Source organism: Oreochromis aureus, linkage group 12 (genome assembly GCF_013358895.1).
Source record: "Oreochromis aureus strain Israel breed Guangdong linkage group 12, ZZ_aureus, whole genome shotgun sequence".
NCBI classification, from domain to species: Eukaryota; Metazoa; Chordata; class Actinopteri; order Cichliformes; family Cichlidae; genus Oreochromis; species Oreochromis aureus.
The window spans coordinates 3,994,539-4,008,788 of record NC_052953.1 but is presented as its reverse complement, the minus strand read 5'-3'; the positions used below and the strand labels follow the sequence as shown (position 1 = coordinate 4,008,788).

At 40.2% G+C, this 14,250-nt stretch overlaps 1 protein-coding gene across 1 annotated transcript in view; it reads left to right on the top strand.

Annotated features, from left to right (window-relative positions):
- LOC116333366 (protein unc-13 homolog B-like) overlaps positions 1 to 14,250 on the top strand; it is a 191,228-nt gene that overhangs the window by 15,458 nt on the left and 161,520 nt on the right. The window contains exon 3 of the mRNA XM_039620820.1: positions 13,649 to 13,748. Within this exon, the coding sequence (XP_039476754.1) occupies positions 13,649 to 13,748 (100 nt within the window). The remainder of the gene's footprint in view (positions 1 to 13,648; positions 13,749 to 14,250) is intronic.

Here is a 14,250-nt window from a genome sequence, read left to right as displayed (position 1 = left end):
CACACGTGAAGCATAAACAATTCAGCAGCCAGTCAAGAGTGGGACTCCCTCTTCCCGCACATTTTTGTTCTTTGTTTTTTTTTTTTAAACAGTTTTGCTGGCTGCAGCTGTTTGTCCTTCCATCTTCTCTCCAGGCGATGATGATGGTAGAACAACAGCAAAGAGTGGGAGATTGAGAACTCAAGCTGGAGGATGGGAGAAGGAAATCAATAGATCATCACAGACAAAGGGCCACCTGCTAGCCTGAAATGACTACGTGTCATCCCGGCATAAAGGAGACGATGGAGACAAATCTCTCAGTTTCTTTAGTAGACAGAGACAGACTCCATACACGAGCGATTTGTCACTGGCTGCCTTTGGCCTCTGATTGACGAGCAATTTCTCAGACCAGGAGGGCGAGATGTGAATCCTGGGTGCATGAAACAGGGCATGGGTGGTTGTGTCGGTGGCACCTGTGGTGTCCTGCAGTTCCTCTGAACTGCCTACAGCAGGACACTGTAAACACCCACATTAGTGCACAAAATGTCTTTCTTTTCCCATCTCGGCCTGCTTAAACAGGATCTGTTGTTCTCTTGTTTTTCCCTGTTATACATTATGATGATTGACAGTCCAGCCAAGTTTGGTTTTTTTTGTTTGTTTTTTTGGTGCCAAATTGTGATAGTCCTCATTTTGGAAGTTGTCTGATGCACACTGGAAGTGCTAGAGCTCTCCGTTCACAATTTGTAATTTTCTCATTGGAATGACCTGAAATAACAAACCTACTTCTCCTCCCAGCTGTGACACCCAGTCACGTCAGTTAAAGGGAATAAGCACAGGACGGCTTTCTGTCGGGCGACATGAGTTTGTCCCACTCTAATGCCCCAGTTTTAAAAACATGATCTGATTTTATCTTAATAGTAAGAAGCAATAGATTGTTTGCCTGGGGGGAGCTGGCTGCTGTCCCAGGGCCCTCCTGAAATCTCATGGGTGGATGACCTCTGAGGGATGTTAGCTGATTTGTGTCACTTTATTAGTTTAGAAGATGTAACTGTTATCTTGTTTTTAGGCTCTGGAGACATTAATCTTGGCTAGTCTGAGGGTCTAAAGCTATACAGCACCCCACAAGCCTTGGGTTTTGGTGCAAATATTAAAATATTATTAATAGTGATTTTTTTTTTTTCATCCAGAGCCACAAGCAGGTCAGTTGTTTGGTTGTTGCTGAGCAAGTGCACTCAGAGAACAGTGCCAGCCCAGCCTCCGAGTCAAATTTAAATGTATAGGCTGAGCACCATTTTTAAAGGCTCAGAGGCAGCTTTGTGAGGTGGATCATTTAAGCCAAACTAAAGTCTTTTATAAGTCTAAATAAGCAGCAGTTGATGCATGAACCTACCCAGGAACTTAAAAAAACAAAAAGTAAAAACTAAAAGAATTACCAAATCAAAACAAGAAGAAATAAAGTTCACAGAAAAACCACAAACACTGCGGTCACCTAGCTGACAAACCTCTGACGTACTCCGCTGACACCTCTGGCATGACCCAATGTAGATTTTGTTGCTCTCTTTTTTTATTTTTGTTTTCTATTCTTTAAGAACCATTCTGTCTATACATACAGTTTAGCTGTGACACTGATAACAGGGAATAATTGTGCATAATTCTGATTAAAGTTCAGTAGCTTCTGACCATCTTTGACACCCTGGTGATACCTGAGCAGCGCTTATAAAGATACGGCCCACGTGACTATGTGGCTAATTTCCATAGAATGTAATATTCCACTCTGATCAGTTTAAAAGCCCAAACAGAATAAAATCAGTCCATACAAACACCTGACACTCACGTTGAAGGCGACCATTCCACGGCTCATTGAATTGAATGCTTCCCTTTTATATGATGTCAGGAATTCAAATATCTGCTATGACAGCAGATTTTTATTTATTTTTTTTGCATTTAGTTGAAATGACTACCTGTGCTTAGGACCTGAGGGGCCTGACACTACTTACTGTCTCTGTTAGAGGTTTGGGATGTAAGAATAATGCTCATGACTGCAGAAAATGTGACTGAAAAAAACAAAAAGGCAATAACACAAGTCATTCAAAATGACTGTGTCAGTTTAATAGTACATCAAATGGTTTCTTGCATCTTTAAAAAATTGTTATTTGTCCATCTTACCTGTTTTTAGTTTTACGTTTCAGCTGAAGTTGAGTCAGTTAAAATATTTGCTTGTTAAAAGAAATCATTATCCTTCAAAACAAGAGACTATTTTTCAGTTTTGTTTAAACACAAACTTGTCTCAAGCGATGTTCTTTTCCATATCTGACAGCTTGCTCATTAGCAGAAGTGGCTGTATAGCTGTGATGGTCCACTGCTGCCTTGTAACTGCAGAAGAATCCCTCACCCTAATGAGTCAATAGTGCTGGTGTAATGAGGCAGGCCTGTCTCTGCACAGCCTGAACCTGTTGTGCTGTCTGACTTATTGCAGCTCCTCCCAGTTAACAGTTTATTCATAAACTGCATAGCTGCCCCAGAGGACAGTATTATTCCCTATTAGAAAAAGAAATCTAGGTTCAATACAGAATGAAGACGTGCAGTAGGGCTCTACAGTGTCAGTAACTTTAAACAAACAGGCATGGAAAGTTTTTCTACTGGAGGGCAGAAGAGCTCCAGAACAAGCTGATGCACAGAAAAGAGTCTGCTTAAGAAGAACGGGGGGATGACTCAACAAAAGACTGTCATTTCTTGACCAATATTCTTCAGGCTTTCTGAAGGTCTGTCCTAGTTTCTCTTTGGACATTGGCTGCTTTTTCACTAATTTTCAGTCCAGTCTTGGTACCTGACACTCAGAGAAATATTGTGTGTGTGTGTGTGTGTGTGTGTGTGTGTGTGTTTTCTTTATTGTAAGCCTGTTAACACTGACTTATCAGTCATTCAAGCATTACAGGGAGTGCAGAATTATTAGGCAAATGAGTATTTTGTCCACATCATCCTCTTCATGCATGTTGTCTTACTCCAAGCTGTATAGGCTCGAAAGCCTGCTACCAATTAAGCATATTAGGTGATGTGCATCTCTGTAATGAGAAGGGGTGTGGTCTAATGACATCAACACCCTATATCAGGTGTGCATAATTATTAGGCAACTTCCTTTCCTTTGGCAAAATGGGTCAAAAGAAGGACTTGACAGGCTCAGAAAAGTCAAAAATAGTGAGATATCTTGCAGAGGGATGCAGCAGTCTTAAAATTGCAAAGCTTCTGAAGCGTGATCATCGAACAATCAAGCGTTTTTATTCAAAATAGTCAACAGGGTCGCAAGAAGCGTGTGGAAAAACCAAGGCGCAAAATAACTGCCCATGAACTGAGAAAAGTCAAGCGTGCAGCTGCCAAGATGCCACTTGCCACCAGTTTGGCCATATTTCAGAGCTGCAACATCACTGGAGTGCCCAAAAGCACAAGGTGTGCAATACTCAGAGACATGGCCAAGGTAAGAAAGGCTGAAAGACGACCACCACTGAACAAGACACACAAGCTGAAACGTCAAGACTGGGCCAAGAAATATCTCAAGACTGATTTTTCTAAGGTTTTATGGACTGATGAAATGAGAGTGAGTCTTGATGGGCCAGATGGATGGGCCCGTGGCTGGATTGGTAAAGGGCAGAGAGCTCCAGTCCCACTCAGACGCCAGCAAGGTGGAGGTGGAGTACTGGTTTGGGCTGGTATCATCAAAGATGAGCTTGTGGGGCCTTTTCGGGTTGAGGATGGAGTCAAGCTCAACTCCCAGTCCTACTGCCAGTTTCTGGAAGACACCTTCTTCAAGCAGTGGTACAGGAAGAAGTCTGCATCCTTCAAGAAAAACAGGATTTTCATGCAGGACAATGCTCCATCACACGCGTCCAAGTACTCCACAGCGTGGCTGGCAAGAAAGGGTATAAAAGAAGAAAAACTAATGACATGGCCTCCTTGTTCACCTGATCTGAACCCCATTGAGAACCTGTGGTCCATCATCAAATGTGAGATTTACAAGGAGGAAAACAGTACACCTCTCTGAACAGTGTCTGGGAGGCTGTGGTTGCTGCTGCACGCAATGTTGATGGTGAACAGATCAAAACACTGACAGGATCCATGGATGGCAGGCTTTTGAGTGTCCTTGCAAAGAAAGGTGGCTATATTGGTCACTGATTTGTTTTTGTTTTGTTTTTGAATGTCAGAAATGTATATTTGTGAATGTGGAGATGTTATATTGGTTTCACTGGTAAAAATAAATAATTGAAATGGGTATATATTTGTTTTTGTTAAGTTGCCTAATAATTATGCACAGTAATAGTCACCTGCACACAGATATCCCCTAAAATAGCTAAAACTAAAAACAAACTAAAACTACTTCCAAAAACATTCAGCTTTGATATTAATGAGTTTTTTGGGTTCATTGAGAACATGGTTGTTGTTCAATAATAAAATTATTCCTCAAAAATACAACTTGCCTAATAATTCTGCACTCCCTGTACTAACTCGACCACCTAACTTGATGAACATCTTGTTCCTAGCAGAAACATTCATGCAAAAATCCAAGACCTGACACAGGAACTGAGAGATGCAGCAGGTTGAGCCATCCACTGCTCACTGCAGCATCATCAGAAATGGTCTCAGGTGAAAGGTGTCTATCAAGGAGCTACTCTCAAGAAAGAGAAAAGGCTGAGGTATGCTAAACTATACAAGAACTGGACTGAAAATCAGTGGCAACAGGTCTGACGGAGTGAATAATGTGACATTTTTGGTTCAAATCATAGTCAGTATGTCTTGATGCATGCTCAGTCATCCAGGTCGTGACAATTTACATATTAATGATCAAAGAACTGAGCTCACAGCCCATTGTTCATTCAGTGGGCTAGTTTCAGTCATTGTGGAAATGTACTGTTTATAAGGTCGTTTATCAGCTGCAGTCAGCTGAGAATGAGGAAGTCACATGGATAGGCGACGAAACGTTTCTCCCACTGAAAACGCGACGTCCAGATGAACAGAATCAACTTTTTGGCATAGTCAGTACATCTAGAGGAGGTCAGGAGAGAGCCACAACAGTCAGTGTCTACAGTCATCTATAACAGCGGACAGGCCGGCCTTTAAGGTGTTGCAGATAAATATAACAAAATAAAATGATACGACCAAGAAAAAAACTGTGGTATTTTGTAAATATAATGATAAACGCAAATTCACTGTGTAATAGTGTAACTTTATTAGCAGCGTCCTCCTGAAAATGCGCCAACAACATTGAGAGTAACATCCTCCTCTCTGCCCTTTAATGCTCTCTGGTCGCTATGGTAACGCGTAAATATTTCTATCAAAAACAGACACACAACTACAAAGACCCAGGGAAACAGAGTTAACGAGAAAAACCCTGAAAACCATAAATTTCACACCCGACCTCAACTCTCGTGACCCGGCACCAAATGACTCCGGTCCGGTACCGGTCCGTGGACCGGGGTTTGGGGACCGCTGATCTACAAGACACGGTGGCTGCTCGATCTGCTTTTCAGCCAGCGGTGTTGTGATCTTGTCAAAGTTGATTCTTGCTTGGAGTGTGAGATGTCTCAGATCCAAATCCCAGATGAGCCCACGGTTTTGTTGCGCTTAGCCTAATACAGTTAGTGCAACAGCGACATCCACTTTCTTTTCTTCTTTTAAAGGCTCAAGCTCCAGGGCTAAACTTCCCAATAATTTTCTGCACTGGTGTTTTAGAAAATACTTTTTAAATTTAAATTAGTAACAAAGAATTTTAAATATATTATATATATTAAATATAATTAGCTGAAATAAAATGCTGCTGATCGTGTCTGTTATGGAACAAAAAGAATTTATTCTTTTTTTTGTCATCACCTTAAGCTGTCCTCATCGACCAACACCTCTTCTCTGCTTGCGCTCCCCATTACTCTGCCACATTCTCCAGCCTTCTGCAGCCCCGCCACCTCCCCTGACACCCATAATAGAGTATTCATTACTGTAGACTGCCTAGTAAATGTCATCTTGCCTGGCTGTGCTCTACACATCCATGTATAACTGAATATAACTTATTTATTTTCATAAGTCATCGCTACTTAATTATAAATGACGCTGGCTGCCCCCCCGAGAGAGTCCCGCTGCATGCTGGGATTTGTCTTTAGCAAGGAGCTGTTGACAAGAGGAAGGTGTTTGTGGTTTGTTTTTTTTCACTGCGAGCATTTATGGAGATCTGCATAATGTCCTTCAGATATTTGTTATGATCCCAATATTTTGCATGACAACCGTGGAGGTGTCATAGGAAATAGACTTATAGATTTTTACTATAATGTGTTTTGGGTCATTTTTGTTGTTTTTTTGTTTTTGTTTTTTTTTCGTTCACTGCCTGTCCGGTTGTTGTTTGTTTTCCTCATTTTTTTCCCTTTCCACTGTTAGCTGTCAGTAAATTGGGCTGCCTTCAGCCCTGCCACTCACCTTGTTCCCTTAATCACAGACTTGGCAACTGTCTTAAAGGAATGATGGATTATTCCCAATTTAACCCTTTCCCTCCTGCCCCCTTTTACTCTAGAGCTGTGCGTGACGAAGAGAAAGCCTGGGCACGTGCACACAGACAGTGGACATCATTTTAGTTTTATTTTATTTCATAAAAGGACAGGTATAGGTATTATTTATAGATGGACAAATATATTGCACCTAAACCTGATGCACACACACACACACACACACACACACACACACACACACACACACACACACACACACACACACACACACACTCTAAACACACACAAAGAAGCCATAGTGATTTATGAATGGCAAACTCTTTCTTTTGTTCCACTACAGTATGACAGAAAAATCACTTTCAGCCACTTCATAAATGCATGGCTCAACATAGAGGAGCCACCTTGACAGGACAACACTTAGCTGTACATCTGCGTCTAAAGGTCAAAGGTCACTCTTTTGAGGATGCCAATATTCACATTTTGGGCAGAGAAGACATGGTTTGAAAGAGGAGTGAAAGAGGCCACCTATGTCCACTGTGAACGACTGTCTTTGGACACAGGGGGTCGCTCATGACACCACCTGCAACCTACAGTACAATGCAACTGGAGCCCCCACCCACAACCTGTGTCAGGTGAGCTCAGTGGGTGACATAATAGTGTGGAGCAAGGCCTCACAATGGTTTCACCCAAAACCTCTGCCGATAATGACCCACACCCTTTTGCACACCTTGGCACATGTGGTGAGGTGCATGATCAATAGTGGGTCACGAGCCTCTTAAGAGACAACTTCCACTAAGTCTCCACCACAGAAGAAGCTTTTTGGATGAGAGTGGAAATGTCTTCAATAAACTTAAAGAAGTCCAGTCGCTTTTTCTTTCCAAGCTCGTCCTCTTTAGCTCATGCAAAATGTTTTTCATTGACTTTGCAGAAAAATGTGAAAGTAAATGGTAAAAAAAACAGATGTTTTGTCAGATGTCTGAGTCCCACACTCTTCATTATGCATATGATGCATTTGTTTTTATTCACTTTGTACCTTTTAGTTGCTAGGCATTAAGAACAACTTGGTTAGGGTTAAGTCATATTTGGGAATGACAGCAGCGTAACATTAATGCCATAACCTGGTCTGTTAATGCACTGTCTCTAAAGGGCACTATATGCATAAATGAGAAATGCCAGTGACTTTAAAAAATGCCATAATGTGACAGCCCAGTAATTGGAATGATCTTAAAACCATTCCCAGAATACAAAATAAATATTTTGTATTGCATTTGTGTTCTAGTGTAAAATCATATGTTTGAAAATTTGGCAGAAATGGAAAACCTAAGAAAATATGCTGAGAGAAATCTTTAAAGAGACCGAATATGGAGACCTCCACTGGTACAGGGTAGAACCAAAGGGCTTCATCAGGTAATGTTTATGCTTGTTCATCAGGGTAGTTGGCTAAAATGTTGCCATGTTTATGGTGCTTGTTTTCATGAAGCTTTGCATCAGTCATACATTTTTTTTTTTTTATTTTTTTTTTTTGTTGTTGATTTTTTTTTTTTAATCTTTGGGTGTTCAGTGTTGGAGTTACACTATTTCGGATTTAGCACCACAAACTAAAAATATATCTATCCATCCATTTTCTTCCACTTATCCAGGCCGGGTTGCGGGGGCAGCAGCCTAAGCAGAGAAGCCCAAACCTCCCTCTTCCCAGCCACCTCCTCCAGCTTGTCGAGAGACATAATCTCTCCAGCGTCTCCTGGGTCTTCCCCAGGCCTTTCTCCCAGTGGGACATACCTGGAACACCTCACCCAGGAGGCGCCCAGGAGGCATCCTTGTCAGATGCCTGAACCAACTCAACTGGCTCCTTTTCCATGTCGAGGATTATTTTATTTCTTTTTATTTAACCTTTTATTTATACAGGTAGTCCCATTGAGAATCAATGTCTCATTTACAAGTGAGACCTGTTTCAGACAAGCATATTTTAAAAAGCGGCTCTACTCTGAGCACCTCCCAGAAGGCTGAGCTCCTCAACCCATCTCTAAGGGAGAGGCCAGCAACCCTTCGGAGAAAGCTCATTTCTGCTGTTTGTATCTTTGATCTCGTTCTTTCAGTCACTACCCACAGCTCGTGACCATAGGTGAAGGGTGGGGACGTAGATTCCCGTTTACTCTCAGCTCCCTTTTCCCTATGACAGACCAGTACACTGTAGCCACAGCACAAATCTGTTGATCTCCCACTCCCCTCAGTCGTGAACAAGATCCCGAAATACTTAAACTTCTACACTCGTCCCTGACCCAGAGTGGACTTTCCACCCTTTTCCAACTGAGGATATATAATATATTATAATGCCAAATATCTGTAAAGATCTAAACTCCATTAACATATTTTTCAGTAGCATTGCTTCTTGTATATTTTCACAATGTGGCAAATGAAGTGAGTCATATTTTCAAATGATTTTTTCAGCGTTTTCTTTAGCCTTTATTCCACATGGCAGTAGAGAGCTTACAGGAAAGTAGCACTGGGCCTGATGTACAGTAAATGGCTCCTGCAGACATTTGAAACCCTCGACGAGTCCAGCTGATGTCTTACCTACTTCTCTGTTCCTGAATGTTTTTGAAGCCATTGGGCCCACTGTGGTCACCTTGATAAATGGTTCCCTGCTATCTGGCTCTGTCCCCCGGTGCTTTAAACAGGGGGTTATTCAACCTCTGCTAAAAAAGCCTAACCTGGATCCAACACTACAGACAAGCTACAGACCCATCGGGTTTTAGAAAGTTACACTGCACAGAAACAGCTGTCCTTAAAGTCACAAATGACCTTTTGATGGCCGCGGACTGGGGTGATTGCTCAGTCCTTCTATTGGACCTTAGCTCAGCCTTTGATAGCATTGATTATCAGATCTTAATCCACTGCTTAAATCATATGGTAGGGATATATGGATCTGTCCTTATTTATGGCGGATAAAACACTTTTGGTTTCAGTGGGAAACTTTCGGTCAGATGTAGCTGAAATTTCATGCGGTGTCCCACAAGGATCGGTTTTAAGCCCCTTGTTATTTTCATTGTATAATCTGCCTTTAGGCCTTCTCATTAGTGGTTTCAAAATTATTTCCTACCATCTGTATGCAGACGATATCCCATTTTACATCTCCTTTAAACCTTGTGAACTGGACAACTTATCCATTCTAATGGACTGTTTTAAGGAAATTAATGGTTGGATGACAAACAACTGTCTGCAGCTGAACGCAGACAAGGCTGAGTGTTTAATTCTCGCTCCAGAGAGTGTCATGCCCCAAATTAGGCAACATCTACGTTTCTCAAAGGTGAACTGGAGATGCTTGTTTGTGCCTTCATCTCCTCCCAATTAGATTATTGTGATGCACTCCTTTCCTGTCTGTCAAGGCTTCTTTAAATCACCTTCAAGTGGTCCAAAATGCCGCAGCAAGGCTTTTAACCCACAGTCATAAATTCTCTCATATCACCCTTGTTAAAGTCCTTGCACTGGCTTCCGGTTGGGTACAGATATCAATTTAAAATAACCACTCTTACTTTTATGTCTTTACGAGGACAGGCCCCCACTTATAGCATTGAGCTTCTTCTTTTTAAAAACGAACCACAATGACCTTTGTTAGATGGAAAATTGCTTTCTATTTCTACATTACATTACTGACCACTTTATTTCTATAAGCAGGGTTGAAACAGCTGGCCAATGATGTCTTTTCACAAAGAATATGTAGTTTTCTGGTATTCACAGCCCTTATGGCATCTAAAGGTCACCCAGCAGGAAAGGTCACTTTCCTGTACTTCATGGCTGTTTGACCATTTGGCCATTTTTCAGATATAAAGACATTTTTGAAATGCCCTTTCAAACTCACACACACCCCTAAAAATAACCGAGGTTGGGTGTGGACTGATGTGATCTGGAATTTGGGATTTAGGTATATTTTAAAAACTTGGGCTTAGACTCAAATGGAACCTGGATATTGGAGCCCAGCAATGGCTGTAATGTATTCATTCATGCAGATTAATGAGCTCATCCCTTACCTCATCTTCACCCCAGATCCACTAATGCTGCTCTTCAAAAGACAGTAATTGTAAGATGGAGAACACAGAAGTCTACAAGGACACACACACACACACACACACACACACACACACACACACACACACACACACACACACACACACACACACACACACACACACACACACACACACTATAACACTGAGTGGATTCTCTTGTGTGAAGAGTGGCTACTTGAGGCAGGTAATCAAGCTGAATATTATTGCTGAATATGCAGACACACATTGGTTTTGTGTGTGTGTGGGATTTTTTTAAAAATATCAAATCAGATTTTTATGTATTTATTTATACCATTTATGCAGTAAATGGATTAAATAATTTCAGTTTAGTAAAAGAGGAGAGTACTGGGTTAAAATGACAAAGAAGATAATCTAAGAAATGCAAAATTCAAAATAAGTGCTTTTTAATTTTCCACGAGAGTATCACATGCAGTTATTTTCTTACACCCCTGTTCTCAGGATTATTTGTCACTTCCTTCCAAGCCATTAAAAGGCTATAAAGTTTCGTTTTTGAAGTACATTTAGGCCCATAAAATCAAGAATATGAAAATAATAAGGAAAATATTTGGTGTGGGATAAACTCTCTTATAGTCAGGATGGCCTTTAGTGACAACTGAATTAACTTCTTGGGCAAAATTGGTTGATTTGATTAGACCAATATAGCTCAAAATGTAAGGCGTAATCTCCCTTCTTAAGTACTGATTGCTGGGAAATCACACTGCTATTTACAGCCTTTAGAGCTCTCAACACCCATGAATCTGCAAAATAACCCTAGTAACCATATTTCATTACAGTTTTGTAAGTTCATTAAATACCTTTCTAATTGCAATTTCTTTTGTTGAGCAGAAAATAGATTTTAAAGGAGAACGCCGTTTATTTGCATAACAATGTAGATTGTAGGTGTTCTGTTTATTTATCAGCCAACTGTTGAAACAAAACATCTTTGCAAGTCTGAATAAAGAAAAAAGCAAAACAATTGGTACAATTATACAGCCAAATTAGACAAATGATATAAATATGAAAGAAGAAAACTTTATAAATACTGACATAATTGATCATGCTATTGATCACTTTAGAATAATCAAATGTAACTTTGATGTGACTGAATATGATATGCGTTACATCTGGATGAGTGCATGACGTGGACTAGTTTTATAATATAACGGGAGTCTGGTTTACCTTCTGAAATGACCTTTTCTTGTCACAGCTTCTCTCCTGCTCAGCACGCCAGATGTTAGTAACACCTTCAGATAAGCATGATCATACAACAGAGTGCAGTTTTTTAAAGCTATCTTCACTTGTTCATTTCTCTTCACCATCTCCTGTTTTTTTTTTTTTTTTTTTTTTTTTTTTTTCAGTTTGATCAAATATTCAAGGTTTAGAAGTTTGTTAACATTTTTGCTGCATATTTCCTCAAATGACTATACTACCAAATACTACTAATAATAGTAATTATTCTGTTTTTTCATACAGTATCCAATTAAAGCCCATTAAAAATTTAAATGAATGTAAAGTTCAACTCACACCTTTATTTATGTGTTTTGTTTATTTTTCACACGTTCCTTTAAGTGTCAGTTGCTGTTTGGTTAGGTTAAGGAAACAAAACTACTTGGTAAAGTTTAAGAAACGATCAGGGTTTGATTTAAAGTCGATACTTTCAAACTAAGTAAGGAATTTAGAAGCTTCCCCTCCATTTTCTGGCTCACCAGGAACATAAGTGTTGCCTTCAAATATAAATGATACAAAAAAAAATTAAAGGAACATTTTGAAAATACATCAGTTCTCAATAGGAAAAGGTCATGCTGGTTAAGTATGCTGGTACAGAATTAAAGACTGCCGCATTGTTTGATTGAGGTGAAAATTATCGACCCACAGAGGGTTGGATCCAACCATGCCCTGAAAATCTGTGACAAAATTCTGCATCAGGCTAGTCCTTTTAGTCCAACCCCAGGGCATGCTCCTAATGAGATGACGGATGGTATCCTGCAGGATCTCCTTCCAGATCTATACAAGGAAATCACTGAGCTCCTGGACAGTCTGAGGTGCAACCTGGCACCAACGGACGGCCTGAAATATAACGTCCCAGGGGCGTTCTATGGATTTACGCCAGCGAGCATGTGGGCCAGTCAGTGGTATCATTTTCATCCTCCAAGAACTGCCTGCATATTCTCGCCAAGTGATGCTGGGGATTGTTGTGCACCGTGTAGGGTCTGATAGTGGATTCAAGGATTTCACCCCGATATCTAATGGCAGTCAGGGTGGTGTTGCCTAGCCTGTAGGTTTCTCTGTTCTTCCATGGATATGACTCCCCAGAACATCAGTGACCAACCAGCAAACTAATAACGCTGAATAATGCTAGAGACAGCAAAATGTTCTCCGTGGCTTTTTTTTTTTTTTTTTGAGATTTTAATTATTTGTTGCCTGAAAAGAGGCAATAGTAGGAAAGCATGAAGATAAGTTGCAAATATTAGGATTAAGACTTAAAAAACAATAAAATTGTTGCAGCCAGCAGGAAATAAAAATCAAGACATAAAGTTGTATAAGATCTAGAATTACTACTGATGCTCATTATGGAACAGCAAAGATTTTAGACACTAGGAATCATCATAAAAGCCTGTACGCTCTGAGGTCTGAGGAATAAATGGTGACGTTGTTTTCTAAAGAACTGATTTGTTATATCAAGCATAAGCTGCTCCAGAACAGGTTATACTATGAGGTAGGTCTTTATCTTATAGTAGGTAGCAGATAATGGCTTTATCTTTTCTGTAAGAATAAATTCTACACAGAATTGGAAGTGTGTTCCTTAGTCTTTGTTTCCAATCCAGGTTATTCAGTTTTTTTCCTGCTGTCTGCAAGATACACTGATACCTCTGTCTGTTTTCTGCCTCTCTTATCTCGCCTTCATCTTTCTACTGAACTCTTTATGAGACTGCAGTACTCTAAAAATAATGCCTGTTAATCATATGGTTCTGAAGTAAGCAGGCTGTGTGCTGGTTCACTGCACCTCGGGATGGTAGGAAAGAGCAAAAAGTAGTTGAACCTTCAATAAAAGGCTTGAGATAAAATGAAAAATGTTGTGTGTTAAATAATCAAAGTCTCACATTTTATTTGCTTTTCCAGACAAATTCAACGCCTACGTGACTTTAAAGGTGCAGAATGTGAAAAGCACAACTATCACAGTCCGAGGGGACCGGCCATGTTGGGAACAAGACTTCATGTTGTGAGTACCTCAAACCCTGCCACTGCTTTGCTCTAAATTTCCCTTCTCAGTGTACAGTTTTTATGTTTTATCACTTTTATATGTTAATTTAAAAAATGCATTTAAATTATGACATTTAATTCAGTTTCCCTGCTTCTTCAGCATTTTTTTAAGCTGCAGAAAGCATAACAATAGCTTAAATATAAAATGATAGTTCATACATCTTTATGTAGAAACTTCATACATCTTTCATCCACTGAAAGATTACGTGTTCTTTTATGGTTTAAATATTGCAACGCGGTGTAGTGCTGTGCTCTGGCATACAGATTTGCAGTATTCAAATTGAATAATGTGGCGCTGAAGTAATCCACCCAGCAGAAACTCACTGACAAGACACTCATTGAAAAGATGGCTTTGCTAGACTTAAGAACAAAATAAAGAGTTGGTCAGTAAGTGAAAGGTGGAAAGCTGGCTGTTCATTTGTCTATAAAAGTGTGTCCTGTTACATCTGGTTTAGCTTTTA